Source organism: Lutra lutra, chromosome 5, assembly GCF_902655055.1.
Source record: "Lutra lutra chromosome 5, mLutLut1.2, whole genome shotgun sequence".
Taxonomy (NCBI): Eukaryota; Metazoa; Chordata; class Mammalia; order Carnivora; family Mustelidae; genus Lutra; species Lutra lutra.
Window position 1 is genome coordinate 39,276,083 of NC_062282.1, and position 20,075 is coordinate 39,296,157.

General features: G+C 39.1%; 1 protein-coding gene across 1 annotated transcript in view; it reads left to right on the plus strand.

Moving 5' to 3' along the window:
* Positions 1-20,075, plus strand: part of ITGA2 (integrin subunit alpha 2) — a 107,800-nt gene that overhangs the window by 53,253 nt on the left and 34,472 nt on the right. Inside the window, exons 8-13 of the mRNA XM_047729979.1 lie at positions 3,453-3,603; positions 3,889-4,054; positions 6,016-6,092; positions 8,224-8,362; positions 9,807-9,952; positions 12,400-12,543. Of these exons, the coding sequence (XP_047585935.1) occupies positions 3,453-3,603; positions 3,889-4,054; positions 6,016-6,092; positions 8,224-8,362; positions 9,807-9,952; positions 12,400-12,543 (823 nt within the window). The remainder of the gene's footprint in view (positions 1-3,452; positions 3,604-3,888; positions 4,055-6,015; positions 6,093-8,223; positions 8,363-9,806; positions 9,953-12,399; positions 12,544-20,075) is intronic.

Below are 20,075 nucleotides of genomic sequence, written 5' to 3' on the forward strand. Positions count from 1 at the left end.
TTCACACAGGCATCCAGCTGATGCTGGATATTTTTAATTTGGAGTGTTGGCTCACTTATCAAATTCAATACATCCTAAAACAGCCTTAGTCTTTTCCCTACCCAAGCTCACAACTTTTCCATTTTGATTCATGCTACTGCCTTTTTCCCCCAGTCATTCAAAGTAAGCACTTGATGGTTTTCTTTATTCTTTTTGTTCTTCCTTAGTAGCACACATCTGGTCAGTCACCACATCCTGTCTTTTCTATTTCTGCATTTCCTATTGTATCTGGTCCTCCTTTTATCTGGGTGTATAGTCTAGTTGCTGTTTCTATCAATTGGTGACTTTCCCTATATGTTTCAAAAGTGGATTTCCCACAAGTGGATTGGTTTGGTTAATCTTTATTGTCCCTACTGAGATGTTTTTTTGGGCCACATCCTCTCACAGGCTGTGGCCAGTCAATAGGTCAGTTGCCATCTGGCAAACTGCCCTTTATGGCCTAGTAAATTAAACTCAGAGGAAGAGTAGGTTGACATAGAAAATGACCTAGAAGGAGTTACAAATGGTAGAGGACCTGTGTTTTCAGCAGGAAGTATGGATATGATGTTTTTCCCTGGAGGGAGCTCAGGGGCCTGGTAAGATCTCCTCTCAAGAAGAGCCATTGTCTGTTATGATGGGACTTTTTTGGCTTTTATCATCTTTTCAGAACTTTGGTTTTCTCCTGTGCCATCATCTCACTCTTATCACTATTTCCCAAGCTAATAGAAGCCTTTCTGTTGTTAAGAGAATCACCTAACTTCTTACACCTTCCAGAAGTTAATTACCTTTTTTTTTTTTTTTTGGTCTGTTTCCTTACAATATCAAATAGAATTTACTCTTTTAGTAAATATTGCCATTTTCCATTTACCTTATTTCATTAATTGCCTATGGTTGTGATTCATTATTCTAAGACCTGAAGGTAATCAGAACAAATGAGGCACAGTTTCTACCCTCAGAAATCTTATAATCATACATGAATTCTACCATGTGTCATTAAGAGTATAATTCACTCAACAAGTACTTCACATGAGTACTGTATTCTAATTTGTCTGGGTGACAAATATGAAATATTTTTCTACACTTCTGCATTCTGATAGGAAAGTTTTAGGGAATAAAATTATATTCTCAGTTTTAAACATGTTGAAATTAAAGTGTCCCTTACACATTCTGGTGAAAATATTCAGCAGGCATTGAATGTATAAATTTGAAATGGAAGAGATGAATGGAAATAGATGTAGACTTTAAGGTGTCATCATATTAGTGGTAGGTAGTCCAAAGGAGTGGAGGGCATTCCCCAGAAAGAATGTGCAACAGGAGAATCCCATGGACAGGAAAAAAGTTGTTGGACAACTGGGTACCCATCTAGAAACAAAATAAAGCTGAACTCCTGACTCATTCCTTGAATCAAAACAAATTTCAACTGTACCAAAAATGTAAATCTAAGAAACTAGAATTATTAAGGGACTATGAGAAACTTGGGTGATTAAAGAAACAAGTCTAGAGATAAGAAGTCCTTTTAAAATACCATGTCAGGGGCGCCTGGGTGGCTCAGTGGGTTAAGCCGCTGCCTTCGGCTCGGGTCATGATCTCAGGGTCCTGGGATCGAGCCCCGCATCGGGCTCTCTGCTCGGCAGGGAGCCTGCTTCCTCCTCTCTCTCTACCTGCCTCTCTGCTGCTTGTGATCTCTCTCTGTCAAATAAATAAATAAAAATCTTTAAAAAAAAAATACCATGTCAAAGATAAAAGACACACGTAAAAAACTAATGAAATTGATGTCAAAATACACAATTTATATACAGAGGTAATACCACTAAAATTTAAAAGATTAATGAACTGAGGAAAATATTTGTGACATATTTGACAAAAGATCATTTTCTTAATTAACAAAGAGCTCTTATTAATTAGAAAATGATGAACAATACAAATAAAAATGAGCAAAGATAAAGAAAATCAAGAGTTTTTAGAGAAAAATACAAATGGCTAATAAACTTAAAATGTTCGTTATTTCTTAATAATGAAAAAAATGCGTATTAAGATAGTTATATATTCTCACTTATCAGAATGTCTCCAATTTAAAAGTTTAGTAATCCTCATTGTTAAGGAAAGGAGATGGAGAAACTTGCATTCTTTTACATTATGGAAATACAAATATTCAGAGTCCAATTTTATAATATCTTTCAAAGTTTGAAATGTGTAAATTTTTTGTCCCAGTAATTTCACTACTAAGATCTTATCCTACATTTGGGATATGATACATTTGGAAAAGTATGCCAAGATATATACACAAGGACATTTATTACAGCATTACTTGTAAAACTCAAAATGGCCTAAATGCGCAATAATGGAGAATTGGTTAAACTATGGCTATCCCCATATGATGAAATATTATGCAGCCATTAAAAAGGGGAGCTTTGGGGGCACCTGGGTGACTCAGTCAGGTCAGGATCTCAAGGCCCTGGGATCGAGCCCTACATCAGGCTCCCTGCTTACTGGGGTGTCTGCTTCTCCTTTTCCCTCTGCCCCTTTCCACCTTCCTGTTTGTACACTCTCTTGCTCTTTCTCTCAAATAAATAAATAAAAACCTTTAAGGAGAGAGAGAAAGAGCACTTTGTATATGCCTCTGTGGAAAGATCTCCATCAAATGAGAAATAACTCTATAAGGGCACCTGGGTGGCTCTGTCGTTTAAACGTCTGCCTTCGGCTCAGGTCATGATCCCAGGGTCCTGGAATCCAGTCCTGCATCAGGCTCCTTGCTCAGCAAGAGCCCCACTTCTCCCTCTCCCTCTGCTGCTCCCCCTGCTTGTGCTCTCTCTCTCTCAGATGAATAAAGTCTTTAAAAAAATGAAAACTGTACAGACTGTGGCCGCATTTGCATGAATATTTGAGGAGTAGATTATGCATATACATCTCAATAAAATGTTTTCTATAAGGAAACATAAACAGATAAAGGTAGTTACCTTTGGAACAGTGACTTGGCCTTTCCAAATGCTTTGAAATTCTTTGACCAAATATATTTATCACTTAAAAAAAAAAAACAGTTTCATATTGAGAAAGTAAATGCAGATCCAGTGAGTAAAACTGGTGACAGGACTATCTTTGCTCTGTTGATTAGTATTAATGAATTGAATTTTGTTATCAGAAGAGAATTCTAAGGATTCTTGATGTCAGTACACACACACACACATACACACACACGCACGCACGCCATAGAAACTATGGAAATTATTGTTAATGCTAAGCAAAATTTATATATATTTCCCTACAAGCTGCAAAAAGAATGTAGGTAAATATGTCACCAGACCTGACATAGAGAGAAATTCTAAGTCCCAGTAGGTCATGCTCAAAGAAGTTAGCCTCACATTTATATTTCTAACCAGAGACCCACATATTAGCTTCATCTTTTGATAGTGAGTCTTTAATCTCATCTGCCACAGAGATTCTGCTTATGCGGCCGCTGCGGGAGGACGACCGGGGGCTACCAAAGTCATGGTGGTTGTAACTGATGGCGAATCACATGATGGTTCAATGTTGAAGGCTGTGATTGATCAATGCAACAAAGACAATATACTGAGGTTTGGCATAGCAGTAAGTAGCTTTTCTTTTTAGTTGTCTTTCAGTTCATGGGTACGTGCTTCTTTATAACATCACCTCCCAAGGCTGCACGTCTTTCTCATTCGGTGCTCCCAGCTTTATAGAAAAGATTTTCACCATGTCTCACTTCTTGCTGATTTTCAGTCCTGTTGACTAAAGGGGTTTGGATTTACTTCTCCAGAGGTACCGTTGTGTTCAGAAATAAATATTAGAAAGTGCTAGTAGGAATATTGGAGTACAGCTATAATGACTTTTTTCCTCTCCTCCTCTATTTTTAAGGTTCTTGGGTACTTAAACAGAAATGCACTTGATACTAAAAATTTAATAAAAGAAATTAAAGCAATTGCCAGTATTCCAACAGAAAGATATTTTTTCAACGTGTCTGATGAAGCAGCTCTACTAGAAAAGGCTGGGACACTAGGAGAACAAATTTTTAGCATTGAAGGTAAAAGAACTCCATCTTTCACAAACTTTTTTCAAGAATTCTTGATTTTATTGCTGTATTCTTGCTCTTTTAATGTTAACTTGTACACCTTATATGAAAAGAATTCCTATGAATCAGTAAGAAAAATAGAGAACATGAATAAGTTGTTCATAAAAGATAAGATACAAATGGCTAATAAACATAAGAAAATATTCCCTATTTCAGTAATTATTTTAAATTATAAGTTAATATTAATTTGTCCCTAAAAGATAGTGAAGATTAGTAATATATAATCTTGGAGATAGTATGGGGAAGCAAAGAAGTTCATACACTATTGATAAGATTATAAATTATATAGCTTTGGGGGGAAGGCAAGTTAGTGATATCTATTATAAATGTACAGTTTTACATTTTTACCCCACATAGTTTTTATAATCATAAAAGTTTTACCTTTTTATACTGTTAGAGAATTTCTGAAATTCTTGAATTCATTTACAACAAACATGTATACTTTTTAAATTAGAAAAACATAGTGAGGATTTTTAATAGTTGGGATTTCAAGGAAACATGTTATTTACCAGATCTACAATAATTTACTTTAATGGTCTTGGAAGTGTAGAAATACCACATGTTCAAGAACTCACTATATGGAACACACTTTCCAGTTGGTAAAAAGTCCCACATGACCCAAATTCTGGTTCCTGGTGGTTAACTGAAATAACTCTCAGGAATAAAGAGCCTGATTTATTGAGTACCCACTATAGGTCCGGTGCTCTTTCAGAAGCTGGGTCCAAGGACATTGCATAAATTAAGCATTCATACCTTAGTCTTATCTTCACCTCCTGATTATCTACTGGCAACTTCTACCCAAAAAAAATATTACTTCTTCTTTAAACATCTGATGGTACCTCTAAGTTGTTGAAGTCATTATCAAAATCTAATGTGCCCTGAGATAATATAAAATTATTTGGCTACCTATGGTATGACTTATGCTTGCTTGTAGTGGCATGAACATGAGTAATCACAGTGCAACCTAAATGCTAATTAGAAATGATTTTGTGCCTTATTTGCTATTTTGGATTTGGGGGATCCAAAATCTTTGGTCTACTTTATTGAAAATTATTTTGGGGCACCTGGCTGGCTTGGTCAGTGGAGCATGCAACTCTTGATCTTGGGGTTGAGTTCGAGCCCCATGTTGGATGTAGCAATTACTTAAAAATAAAATCTTTAAAAAAATTATCTCTACTCATCCTGTGTAAATTATTATATCTTCTAAAAAGTGACTATGTTCTATGGTATACATTTTCTGTATCACTCTCTATATCCAAATGGTAGTCCAGGAGTTTATTCCTTTTTGTGAAAAATAATGAAATGTAACCATTTTGACCACACAGTATGGAAAGTGAATACTAATCGAATCCTACGATTTCAGTGTCAGAGGCAAGCACATATGTAGAAATAGGAAAAACTTCCCAATTGATAAAATTCCTACTCAGTCTTGAATCCTGGATCCTGAAGACTAACGCAAATATCTCTGTTTGGTTTTCACTGCACATCTTCCAACTACACTGAGACGTGTGTGTACTTATTAGTACCAATATTTAAAAGCAAAAATTCAGTTAGTTTCTTAGTTTCTTAGCTAGTAATGATTTTTTTAAAAGGCCATCCCTTCAGTTTTTATTTTACCTCATCCCACATGTTGAGTGTTTTTATATCAGGAACATCATACGCATACCAATAAATACATTAATGCATAATCAAGATTGTGGGAGTTGTTAGAACACTTCCTTAGTGATTTCTCCCTCCCAGAATTTGCCAGCTCTGTATTTTTGAGTGAACATCAGAACATTGTGGGTGTGTGAGTGTATGTCCGTATACATACATGTGCACATGTTTTCATGTGTGTAAGTGAATGCACATGTGCTTGAAAACTTGATTTAAAAATTGGCAGTGATGTAATTCTTGAAATTACCATCTCCCAGGTACTGTTCAAGGAGGAGACAACTTCCAGATGGAAATGTCACAAGTGGGATTCAGTGCTGATTACTCTCCTCAAAATGTGTGTATATCAGATAAATTCTGGCCATGCTGTCAATTTGGCTGAACACTTCAGGGCATAGTAGCTTTATATATAGAATAGAAAAAACAGCCATCTAGTGATGAACAGTTCTGATTCCTAGTCATAGTCATTCAGTTTCTTTGTGTTGCTGATTTGTCATCCAAAAGAAGGATAATAATGCCTTCCCTTCCCTGTTTCACAGGGATTTTTTTATGGAAAAAACTGTTAACATGCAAGTAGGTGTATGAGTGCTTCAAGGGCCAGGCACTATATTAATTCAAGGGATTATCATTGCAGGAATTTCCTTTAAATCAATTAACTACTGGAAAAGTTTATTAAAACCACAAACTCTTGGGGTACCTGGGTGGCTCAGTCATTTAAGGGTCTGACTCTTGATTTTGGCTCAGGTCATGATCTCAGGGGCTCGGGGTTGAGCCCACCTCTTGCTAAGCAGGGCGTCCGCTTGAGATTCTCTCTCTCCCTCTCCCTCTTCCCCAGCTTGTGCACGTACGTGCATGCGCTCTCTCTCTCTCTCTCTCAAATAAATAAATAAATAAATAAATAAATAAATAAGTGTCTAAAAAAACCAAAACACAAACTCTTGTCATCACTGCCACTGTGGAATACTGAGGTGCCAGAGTATCTCTTTTCTAAGAGCAGAGACAGAAGATAGGTGAAAAAGTGAGGAGTTAGGAAACATGTGAGATGGGAAGCTTTCTTAGCTCAGAAAATCCATTCTTCCTTCTCATAAACATTGACCTCCCTGGGCTCTAGTTCCAACTCTGCTCAGGGTCCCAGTGGAGTAGCAGAAGGGCATAGAGAGGGCACTGGAAAAGCTTAGGGAAGAGTATGAACTCAAGGGACTTGATTGAAGGACCAGGAATGGCTTGTTTTTTTCTCTAGAAGGAAAGGAGCTAACTTTGAATCACCAATCATTTGGAGTGCTTATAAAAATTATGGATTTTTCCCTCAGAAAGAGTGTAAATGAAACTGCACTCAGAGGATTTTGCACACAACTTCCTGAGGTTTTTGTACACTTCCTGAAGTCCCTCCTTGTACCCTTGATGTGGAATCCCAAATTTATGACAGTCATTCACACAATTTCATGGTCTCTTGTCCTCAAAATGGGACACATTTTCCTATTTGCTTTATTTTTAGTGGCTTATATTTTTCAATCCAAAATCCATATCTTTGATGTTTTCTGAGATCTAAAATCAAAAACTTAAAAGTAATAAATCCCGGGGCACCTGAGTGGCTCAGTGGGTTAAGCCTCTGCCTTCGGCTCAGGTCATGGTCTCAGGGTCCTGGGATCGAGCCCCACATCGGGCTCTCTGCTCAGCAGGGTGCCTGCTTCCCTTCCTCTCTCTCTCTGCCTGCCTCTCTGCCTACTTGTGATCTCTGTCTGACAAATAACTAAATAAAATCTTTAAAAAAAAAAAAAAAAGTAATAAATCCCATCCTGACAACCCCAGCCTCCTACCATGACTTAGAACTTTGACGATTCAGGTTGGATTTTGAGTCAGTCCAGAGAACTCTGTCCTGGTGCGGACCAATGGCTATCTTCCTCCAAGTAGATGGAATGTCACTCTGTAGTTACCTTTTGTAGGTGTGCCATCTTCCAATAGAGGGACTAGGTTATAGATGATGGAGTAACCTCTGAGAAGGAGTCAAAAGGAAGGAAGAAGAGCATTGAAAATAGAATAGAAGAGGGCCTGAGAAGAGGTCAGAAAAGGGTCTCCCCCTGGGGCCCCACCTCTCCTCCTCAAGCGTACCTCACATCCCACCCTGAGCTTTTCTCATGGATATGTGGGACAGGAGGCTTACAAATGTTTGTCATTTACACATGTGTAACTTTGAATGGAAATTGAAAGATGGCTATTTGCTCTTCCTATAGTGTAGTAGAGATTTATCTATAGAATGTATCAAAGTAACATGGTCTGGGGGAAGGCTTGTTTTCCAGCACAAAATACATTAAAACAATATGGACTTATATCAACATACATGGATATACATTTTACTTCATCATTTTCTTTTTAAATCTAGGTCATTTATTTCAGTGCTTTACCCATGCTACATTCTTGTGCTTTAAAGATAGTTTGTTCTCGTGATCTTCATTTTTCAATTAATTTAGGATGTTCTGATGCTGGGTGCAGTAGGAGCTTATGCCTGGAGTGGGACTGTTGTCCAGCAGACATCTCATGGACATTTGATCTTTCCTAACCAAGCCTTTGACCAAATTCTGCAAGATAAAAATCACAGTTCGTATCTAGGTAAGACATAGCAGCATTTGACTCAGCAAACTTAAGTTCCCTTTTTTAAACAAGCCCCTTGCTGAATTTCAGGATCCGTTCAGCAAAGCCCTGAAGTGTCATCTAATTATTATAATTATTGCACATGTTTATGTTGCCTCTTTGCAATGGGGCCTTATCTTAAAACTTTCAATGACACACTTTCACTTGTCGATCTCTTCTGGCTGTTCAAGCAGCTGTGATTGTGCTTCCCTAAAATGGAAATAGTTCCTAAAAGCCAATATAGGAAGTGGTAGTTTTATATTACTTTAGAGTTCCTAGTCTTTTTGTTCCTATAATAAGCAGCCGCTGATTTTGAGTACTGACTATGGGACAGTTCCTGAGCTGGCAATTCTATCTACATAAACATTTTAATCCTTCCAGGGATGCCTGGATGCCTCATCCATTGGCTGAGTGTCTGACTCGATCTCAGTTCAGGTCTTGATCTTAGGATCATGAGTTCAAGCCCCGTGTTGGGCCCGACACTGGGCATGGAGCCTACTTAAAAAAAAAAAAAAATCTTCCTAAAACCCTTTGAAGAAAGTAATATCCCCATTTTACCTTTGAGAGCCAGCAAGGTTAATAACTTTCCCAAAGATAAACAACTTAGTGGCAAATCCACAGTTTGAACTTGGGACCATCTGACTTCAAATTGTCACTGCATGACAATTACCTTTTAAATTCATGTAATTACTCATTTCAAGAAATACTTGTTCAGTGCCAGGTTCATGAGTGGCGGATGGGACAATCCCAAAACTAGGGATGTTTTATAGGTAGGTTCCCCCTCTGCAGGGCAGTGCTGTCCGTCAGAGGGGAGGAGCAGTTCATCTTAGAAAAAAGGAAGATGTGCCCACAGTGATATGCCCGGGCCCACGAGGAACTGTGCATCCCCGTGAAAGAGAGCTGACAACACTGACCCTGTTGTTGGACTTCTATGTCGATCTCCTCTCTGGCGCACAGATGCCACCACTTTTAGATAAACAACAGAGAGCCCTCTGGCACAGGGGACACCACTTTAGATGACTACCCTGTGACCTCACCACTGTGCCCATTGCTCCACAAAAGCTGGAGGCTGGAGATGAAGGGCTGAGTAGGGGTGGAGAGTAGTTGCATAGCGTTTTGGATCGTCTGTTCGCTTGTCTGTGCCTGCCTGCCTGACGGATCGCCCTTGTCAGTAAGTTACCCCGAAAAAAACTCTGCAAACAATAGGGAGTGGACTGCTTTGTGTTTCAGCATTAAAATACCTGCTCAGTCTGGAGGAAACATTACTGACCGTCCTTCTAACACCTTCTAATACCCCTACACACACACACACACACACACACACACACACACACACACAGGGACCTCTGGTCATCTCTGATAACTTTGCAAGCTTATCTGGCTGAGCTCTTCAATAGTACCTGCTCTGTAACTTCTCTCCTAGGTTACTCTGTGGCTGCGATTTCTACTGGAAAAGACATCCACTTTGTTGCCGGTGCTCCTCGGGCAAATTATACTGGCCAGATAGTGCTCTACAGTGTTGATGAGAATGGCAATGTCACAGTTATTCAGGCTCACCGAGGTGACCAGGTAAATGCCACTGTGTAGCAGGTGGAATTAATCATAGTGACAACTGGGGCAGATGAGGAGTGGGAGTTGGTAGAAATGGAAACCAGCATTTATTGAGTGCCGACCCTGTAGCTGGTTCTGTGATCTGTATTTACTTGAATATTCCTTAAATCATCTGGGTGACCAGCACTAAGGAGGACAATGTGATGAGCACTGGGTGTTATATACAACTGATGAACCACTGAACTCTACCTCTGAAAATAATAATATACTATTTATTAATTGATCCTCTATAAAACTTGAAAAATATTCCTTAAATCCTCACAATACTGAAATCTGCTGTCTTCTTCTAATGGGTTACTGAGAGTCTACCTTCCTAAGGTCAAATAGATTTCATGGGGTTGAGTTGTCATTAAAAACTCAGTCCTGGGGCGCCTGGGTGGCTCAGTGGGTTGAGCCGCTGCCTTTGGCTCAGGTCATGATCTCAGGGTTCTGGGATCGAGCCCCGCATTGGGCTCTCTGCTCAGCAGGGAGCCTGCTTCCTCCTCTCTCTCTGCCTGCCTCTCTGCCTGCTTGTGATCTCTGTCTGTCAAATAAATAAATAAAATATTTAAAAAAAAAAAAAACCCAGTCCTGTGTAACCTCAAAGCCTGTGCTGTTTGGTTATATCCAACTGCAAGTTTTTGACTCCCCAGATTAATAGAACATGGGTGTTATTTAATTCTAACGACAGGCACCTGACCATGGCTTTATCGGCGAGCTCCTCCTAGGAGCCGGTGATCTGGAAGACAGATGCGAAGGCAGAAGTACAGCATTGTTAAGACTGAGCTGCTACATCTGGGCCTGCACAGGGGTCCTGTGGCTTTGAGGTTTCTAAAATTAAAGCAACTCACTTTTCTGCCACTTCCTTCTCAGCATGACCATTCAGTAGTCAGAACCACGGATGACTCCCAGTCGCGGCCCACTAGAGCAGAGGCCAGCGACAGATTCCTATTTCCTTACTAAGCAGTTTTGACCCATGGGCTTAGCGCATATTTGAAATGGGCAGCCCCAATCTCTGACAACCAACAGAAATTTTCCTTCCTTGAGTCCGAGAAACCAGCCATTTAGATTTCCCTTCTCTGGGATTAAGTGTGAGGCTCCTGTCTCTATGGATTTTCCAGGAGTAAGAAGACTTTGTAAGGAAGTCTTTGACTTCCCTGACCACAAGCCAGCTACGGTCACCTATTTTTCTCTCCTCTTTACTCTTTTAAGGAAGGGTGCTTTTATTTTGAGAAAAAAAGATGATCGTATTCTAGAACGAATCCTCTCTTACCTGTTTCTGAATCCCGCAGAGGTATTCACGTAGGCGTGCACTAAGCGTTCAGGTGGCTGGCCTGTCTTCTTTTAGTGGCTCTCCACCCCGTCCCATGTTCCACTCATCTGAGAACTTCCCTCCTGTCCAAGATCATGCCACGGACAGTTCCATTACACGTGCTTGCCTGCTCTTCTCTACCTAGAAAACTCCTTGATTTTTAAGATGCCATTTAAAGGACGTTTAATTCTTCTGAGCCCTCCTGGCTACTGGGCACTCTGCTCACACAGCAGCTGGCTCTTGCCTCTGGAGAACGTACCTCACCACACAGCGTGGGCACTTGTCCCACTTCCCTCTTCCTTCCTGCCTTTCTGTACAGCACACCTCACCGACCTTCCAAGTGTTTCTCTTTTAAATGCGGTCTTTGACTCTCCCCAGCCTCAGGACACCTGGAGTGCTTATTTAAAATACTGTTTTCTGGATGGCATGCAGTCAGAGTTTCTGGAAATAGTCTCCAGAATCTGCATTTTAAAGACCCATTCTTGGGGTGCCTGGGTGGCTCAGTTGGATAAGCAACTGCCTTCGGCTCAGGTCATGATCCCAGAGTCCTGGGATGGGGTCCCGCGTCGGGCTTCCTACTCCTTAGGGAGCCTGCTTCCCCCTCTCCCTCTGCCTGCTATACCGGCTGGTGCTCTTACTCTTTGTGTCAAATAAATAAATAAAATCTTTTAAAAATTTAAATAAATAAATAAATAAATACCTGTTCTTGGTGATTTGTGTGCACACTAAGCTTTAGCCACCAAGTGCTCTGTCATGATACAACCTGAGAAAGGGGACTAGGTTGTCCATCTTAATGTTTCTAGCACTTTATAGGTAGTAAGCACTCGATTTTTGTTTATTGAATGAGTAAATGAAAGTTCAGTGTACCATTAGGAGTATATGCGTCCTTGGGTTGAGCCTCTGCCTTTGGCTCAGGTCATGATCTCAGGGTCTTGGGATGGAGCCCCGCATCGGGCTCTCTGCTCAGCAGGGAGCCTGCTTCCTCCTCTCTCTCTGCCTGCTTCTGTGCCTACTTGGGATCTCTATTTCTGTCAAATAAATAAAATCTTAAAAAAAAAAAACTAAAGTATATGCATCCTACAAATCCTAAGGTTAATATGCTTTCTCATTCCAGATCGGCTCCTATTTTGGTAGCGTGCTATGTTCGGTCGACGTGAATAAAGACACCATTACAGATGTGCTCTTGGTGGGTGCACCAATGTACATGAATGACCTAAAGAAAGAGGAAGGAAGAGTTTACCTGTTTACAATCACAAGGGTAAGAAAAAGCATTAAACCGACCTAGTTTAATTTGCTTCAGTATTGGTAAACAAAGTTAATCTACATTTTTGCAGAATAAAGAATTATTGAATGATTTTCATATGTAGTTTGGTTTATATTGCATCATTTTGAGGATGTAAGCATTAATTTATAACTTTAAAAATCACTTTAAAAAGTGTAACCCTGGGGCGCCTGGGTGGCTCAGTGGGTTAAAGCCTCTGCCTTCAGCTCTGGTCATGATCCCAGGGTCCTGGGATAGAGCCCCACATCGGGCTCTCTGCTAAGCAGGGAGCCTGCTTCCTCCTCTCTCTCTCTCTGCCTGCCTCTCTGCCTACTTGTGATCTCGGTCTGTCAAATAAATAAATAAAATCTTTTAAAAAAAAAAGTGTAACCCTTAGAGAAAGAGCTTAATGTATAGTGCACTGCTGTTTTCCATGAAAGGTCTTCGAATATATAATATATATCCCAAAAGTACTGTCATTTTTGAAATGTGTGCGCATGCAAACATTGGTGTAGTCCGCAAGTACTTCCTTCAATTATTCTTCTTCACTGTGAAGAGATCATGATAACAGAACAAACTATCTTATTAACATTTTACAGTGAAAAAGACAAATTATACCCGGAATTTTGCAAATTTTGGTTTAATCCTGGATGCTTTCTATATTAAGAAATTCTGTTGCTTTGTATAACAGTTAGATATGCGTATATGAAATATATAGAAATATATATTAGATATATGTATATGAAATTTTAGTCCTTGCACATAAAACTTAGCAGACTCTAACTAGACCGAGCTCTCTAAATCCACGTCCATAGTATAAGGAACTTGGAGCGGAAAAGAAAACCATAAATAAAGGCACAAGTTGACATAGGAAACTGGAGAAAAGAAGGGGAAAAAAAGGTAGCTGATATTAATATAGTATATTATGTTTTGCTATTGGAGTAGTTTGTCCTACCTTATCTATTTAAATGATTCTCTGGATTTTTGGCTCAAGTCATGATCTCAGGGTCATTAGATTGAGCCTTGAGTTGGGACCCTTCCTGAGTGTGGAGCCTACTTAAGATTCTCTCTCTCCCTCTCCCCCTCCTACCCCCTACTCAGCATGCTTGTTCAACTTTCTCTCTCTCCCTTCCCGCTTAAAAAATGCTAAAGCATATAAAGAGTGTATAATTGAGTGTTCAGTGAGGGAGGAGCATAAATGCCTGTTTAAAAATTTAACAAATGTCTAGTTTCTTTTTTTTTTTTTAAGATTTTATTTATTTATTTGAGAGAGAGACATTGAGAGAGAGCATGAGCGAGGAGAAGGTCAGAGAGAGAAGCAGACTCCCCGTGGAGCTGGGAGCCCGATGCGGGACTCGATCCCGGGACTCCAGGATCATGACCTGAGCCGAAGGCAGTCGTCCAACCAACTGAGCCACCCAGGCGTCCCAAATGTCTAGTTTCTTAAATGTTTGTTACTTCTCAAGTATTCTGAATTATCATCAAGTGTGGAAGACGAGAAGATCTCCCGATACTTTGTCAGTCTCAGTTACAAAGTGATTTCCTTAAGATTATTATAGAGAAGAATCAACACTGACCTAGTTTCATATTTGAGGAGCATCGCTTTCTTGTGAAGTCATGAAATATTTCCATTCCTGATTTCAAAATCTGGAAGGAAAAAAAAGAACAAGAAAATGTTTTTTCTTTGGACAGAATTATTTATTTTTTATAATGTGACATTAAGAGTCTCCCTTTATTTTTTTTTTAGTATAGTTGATACACACTATGTTAGTTTACAACAAGGTGTACAAGGTGTACAAGGTGATTTGACAAGTTTATACATCATGCTATGTTCATTACAAATGTAGCTAACATCTTATGAATGGAATTGTGCAGTATTTTTTTTCTCTGACCTATTTCACTTTGCCTAATACCTTCTGGTTCCATCCATGTTGTCTCAAATGGCACAATCTCCTCCTCTTTTATGGTTGTTTAATATGTGTGTGTATGTGTGTATAAACACATTTTCCTTCTCCATTTGTCTATTGGTGGCCACTTAGGTTGTCCCCATATCTTGACTATTGTAAATAATGCTGCAATAAACACAGGGGTGCATGTATCTTTTCAAATTAGTATTTTTTCTTTCTGTGGGTAAATACCCAATAGTGAAATTATTGGATCATATGGTATTTCTATTTTTAATTTTTGGAGGAACCTACACACTATTTTCCACAGTGCACAAGGATTCCTTTTTGTCCACATCCTTGCCAACACATGCTATTTCTTGTCATTTTGATTTTAGCCATTCTAACTACTGTCAGGTAATACCTCACTGTGGTTTTGGTTTGTATTTCTCTGAGTGACATTGAGCTTCTTTTCATGTGTTGACTATCTGTGTGTTTTCTTTGGAAAATGTCTGTATAGGTCCACTGTCCATTTTCTTTTTAAAGATTTTATTTATTTAACACAGAGAGAGAGAGATCACAAGTAGGCAGAGAGGCAAACAGAGGGTGAGGGAGAAGCAGACTCCCTGCTGAGCAGAGAGGATGATGCGGGGCTCGATCCCAGGACCCCGAGATCATGATCTGAGCCAAAGGCAGAGGCTTAACCCACTGAGCCACCCAGGTGCCCCTGTTTATCTTTTCAAAGAACCAACTCAATTTCATTGATTCTTTTTTTTGCTGGGGGGGGGGGGGGGGGCGACGGGGGGGCTTTCCTAGGTCATTGATTTCTGCTCTGATCTTTGTTTCCTTTGGTTTCGTTTGGTCTTCCTCTAGTTCCTTTAGGTATAAGTTTGGATTGTTTATTTGAGCTTTTTCTTATTTCTTAAGGTAGGCCTGTATCACTCTGTACTGTATATTTCTCTCTTAGAGCTGCTTTTGCTGCATCCTAAAGACTTTGGACCATTGTATTTTCATCTTCATTCATCTCTGAGCATTTTATTTTTTCTTTGATGGCTTCATTGACCTATTGGTTGTTTGGTGTCATGGAGTATAGTCTCTGTGTGTTTGTATTTTTTCCTTTTTTTCTTGTGATTTTTAGCTTCATACTGTTGTGATCAGAAAAGATGCACGGTATGATTTCCATCTTCTTAAATTTATTGAGGCTTGTTTCGTGGGCTGGTATATGATCTATTCTGGAGAAGGTTTGATGTGCACTTGAAAAGAATGAGTATTTTGGGGGTGCGTGGGTGGTTCAGTCATTAGGCGTCTGTCTTCAGCTGGGGTCATGATCCCAGGGTCTTGGGACCAAGCCCCACATTGGACTCCCTGCTTGGTGTGAAGCCTGCTTCTCCCTCTCCCATGCCCCCTGCTTGTGTTCCCTCTCTCACTGTGTCTCTCTGTGTCAAATAAATAAATAAAATCTTAAAACAACAACAACAACAAAAAAGAATGAGTATTCTGCTTTCAGATGGAGTATTCCATATGTATATGTCCATCTGGTCCAAAGATGCTCAAAGACATTGTTGCCTTATTGATTTTTTTTGTCTGGATAATCCATCGGTTGTTGTAAGTGGGGTGTAAAGTCCCCTACTACTACTCTATTACCACAGATTTCTCTCTTTATGTCCACTTACGTTTGCTTTATGTATTTAGGTAGCCCAGTATTGGGTATATAGATATTTATAATGGTTATATCCTCTTGTAGGACTGATCCTTTTATCATTATGTAATAATTGTCATTAGTCTTTGTTTAAAAGTCTATTTTGTCTAATTATTGCTACCCCAGCTTTTTTTCACTTCCATTTGCATGGTGAATGTTTCTCAGTCCCTTCACTTTCAGTCTGTATATGTCTTTAGGCCTGAGGTGTGAGTTTCTTGTAGGCAGTGTATAGATGGGTCTTATTTTTTTATCTTCTCTGTTACCCCATGTCTTTTGGTTGGAGCATTTAGGCCATTTACATTTAAAGTGATTATTGATAGATATATACTTTTTGCCATTTTAAAAATTTGTTTTCTTGTTTTATTGTTCCTTTTTTTTCTCATTGTTTGTGGGTTTTTTTAAAAGATTTTATTCATTTATTTGACAGAGAGAGAGATCACAAGTAGGCATAGAGGCAGGTGGGGGGCAGAAGGAGGCTCCCCACTGAGCGGAGAGCCCGATGCAGGGCTCAATCCCAGGACCCTGAGATCATGACCTGAGCCTAAGGCAGAGGCTTAACCCACTAAACTGCCCATCTTCTCATTCTTTGTGATTGGTGAGTTTCTATAGTGTTATATTTAGCTTTCTTTTGCTTTCTTTGTATTTCTATCCTGTTTTGGGCTTGTGGTTATCACTAAGTTCACATACAACTTTCCAAGTAAATAGCAATCTATTAATTTGATGGTCATTTAAGTTCAGAAGAAGGGGGTCTTTCCCCCTTCTCTTCCTTTTTTTACTCCCCTTCTCCACATTTGTTGTCATATTTTACATCTTTGATTCATAATTTTCTTATGTCTAATTATGGTCATTGCTTTTCCACTTAAAGAAGTCCCTTTAATATTTCTTGTAAGTCTGGTTTAGTGGTGATGAATTCCTTTACCCTTCATTTGTCTGGGAAACACTTCATCTCTCCATCAAGTCTGAATGATAATCTTGTCTGGCAGAGTATTCTTGGCCATAGGCTTTTTTCCTTTCAGCACTTTGCAAGCCAGAGAAAGTGGCAGAAATACTCAAAAGTTTCTGCTGAAAAATTAGTTGATAGCCTTACAGATTTTCCCTTCTAAGTAACCTTTTGTTCCTTTCTTTCTGCTTTTAGGATTCTCTTTATCTTTAAACTTTGACATTTTAATTATTATGTGCCATGGTGTGGATCTCCTCAGGTTCATCTTACTTGCAACTCTCTATGCTAACTGGATTTAGATGTCTATTTCTTTCCCAAGATTAGGGAAGTTTTTAGTTATTATTTCTTCAAATAAGTTTTCTACACTTTCCTCTCTTTTTCTGGGACCCCTGTAATGCAAATATTTGTTTATATTGTCCATGAGATCTCTTAATCATCTTCTTTTTTTTTTTTTTTCTTTTCTCTCTTTGCTGTTCAGCTTGTGTTGCTCTCCATTACCCTGTCATCCAGGTTGCTAGTATGTTCTTCTAAGCTAATGTTTATTCTGTTATTTCAGTTACTGTATTCTTTAACCCCTGTGTCTTTATTGAAAGTCTCACTGAAATCTTCCACTTTTTTCTCCAGCCCAATATCCTCACAATTATTATTTTTTAAATTAACATATAATGTATTGTTTGCTTCAGGGGTACAGGTCTGTGAATCATCAGTCTTAAAATTCACAGCACTCACCATAACACATACCCTCCCCAGTGTCCTTAACCCAGCCACCATATCCCTCCTCCCCCGACCCCCTAGCAACCCTACGTTAGTTTCATGAGGTTAAGAGTCTCTTATAGTTTGTCTCCCTCACGATCCCATCTTGTTCCATTTTTTCCTTCCCTACCCCCCCCAAACCCCTTGCCTTTCAAATTCCTCATTTCAGAGAAATCATATGATAATTGTCTTTCTCTGATTGACTTATTTCACTCAGCATAATATGCTCTAATTCTATCCACATCATTGCAAATGGCAATATTTCATTTCTTTTGATGGCTGCATACTATTCCATTGTATATATACCACATTGTCTTTATCCATTCATCTGTTGATGGACATCTAGGTTCTATCCATAGTTTGGCTATTGTGGATATTGCTGCTATAAACATTTGGGTGCACATGTCCTGTTGGACCACTACATTTGTATCTTTGGGGTAAATACCCAGTACTACAATTGCTGGGTCATAAGGTAACTCTATTTTCAATTTTTGGAGGAACCTCCATGCTGCTTTCCAGAGTGGCTGCACCAGCTTGCATTCCCACCAAAGGGTTCCCCTTTCTCCACATCCTTGCCAACATCTGTCATTTCCTGACTTGTTAATTTTAGCCATTCTGACTGATGTGAGGTGGTATTTCACTGTGGTTTTGATTTGTATTTCCCTGATGGCAAGTGATGTTGAGCACCTTTTCATGTGTCTGTTGGCCATTTGGATGTCTTCTTTGCAAAAATGTCTCTTCATGTCTTCTGCCCATTTCTTGATTGGATTATTTGTTCTTTGGGGGTTGAGTTTGATAAGTTCGTTATAGATTTTGGATAGTAGCACTTTATCTCATATGTCCTTTGCAAATATCTTCACCCATGCTGTCAGTTGTCTTTTGGTTTTGTTAACTGTTTCCTTTGCTGTGCAAAAGGTTTTGATCTTGATGAAGTCCCAATAGTTCATTTTTGCCCCTTGCTTCCCTTGCCTTTGATGATGTTTCTAGGACAAAGTCAGTGCAGCTGAGGTTGAAGAGGTTGTTCTTCTCAAGGATTTTGATGGATTCCTGTCTCACATTGAGATCTTTCATCCATTTTCAGTCTATTTTTGTGTGTGGTGTAAGAAAATGGTCCAGTTTCGTTCTTCTGCATGTGGCTGTCCAATTTTCCCAACACCATTTGTTGAAGAGACTGTCTTTTTTCTATTGCACATTCTTTCCTGCTTTGTCAAAGATTAGTTGACCATAGAGTTGAGGGTCCATTTCTGGGCTCTCTATTCTGCTTGATTGATCTATGTGTCTGTTTTTGCAGTGATACCATACTGTCTTGAGGATTACAGCTTTGTAATAGAGCTTAAAGTCTGGAATTGTGATGCTGCTAACTTTGGTTTTCTTTTTCAACATTCCTCTGGCTATTTGGGGTCTTTTCTGGTTCCATGTAAATTTTAGGATTATTTGTTCCATTTCTTTGAAAAAATTGATGGTATTTTGATAGGGATTGCATTAAATGTAATGATTGCTTTAGGTAGCATAGGCATTTTCACAATACTTGTTCTTCCAATCCATGAGCATGGAACAGTTTTCCTTTTCTTTGTGTCTTCCTCAGTTTCTTTCATGAGTACTTCATAGTTTTCTGAGTACAGATTCTTTACCTCTTTGTTTAGGTTTATTCCTAGGTATTTTATGGTTTTGGGTGCAATTGTAAATGGGATTGACTCCTTAGTTTCTCTTTCTTCTGTCTTGCTGTTGGTATTTAGAAATGCAACTGCTTTCTAGGCATTGATTTTTATATCCCAAGACTTTACTGAATTCCTGTATTAGTTCTAGCAGTTTTAGGGTGGAATCTTTTGGGTTTTCCACATAAAGTATCATATCTTCAGCAAAGAGTGAGAGTTTGACTTCTTCTTTGCCAATTTGGATGCCTCCTATTTATTTTTGTTGTCTGAGACTAAGACTCCAGTATGTTGAAGAGCAGTGGTAAGAGTGGACATCCCTGCCATGTTCCTGACTTTAGGGGAAAAGCTCTCAGTTTTTCCCATTGAGAATGATATTTGCTATGGATTTTTCATAGATGGCTTTTATAATATTCAGGTACGTACCCTCTATCCCTACACTGTGAAGAGTTTTGATCAAGAAAGATGCTGTACTTTGTGAAATGCGTTTTCTGCATCTATTGAGAGTATCATATGCTTCTTGTTCTTTCTTTTATTGATGTATTGTTCACATTGATTGACTTGAGATATTGAAACAACCTTGCAGCCCAGGAATAAATTCC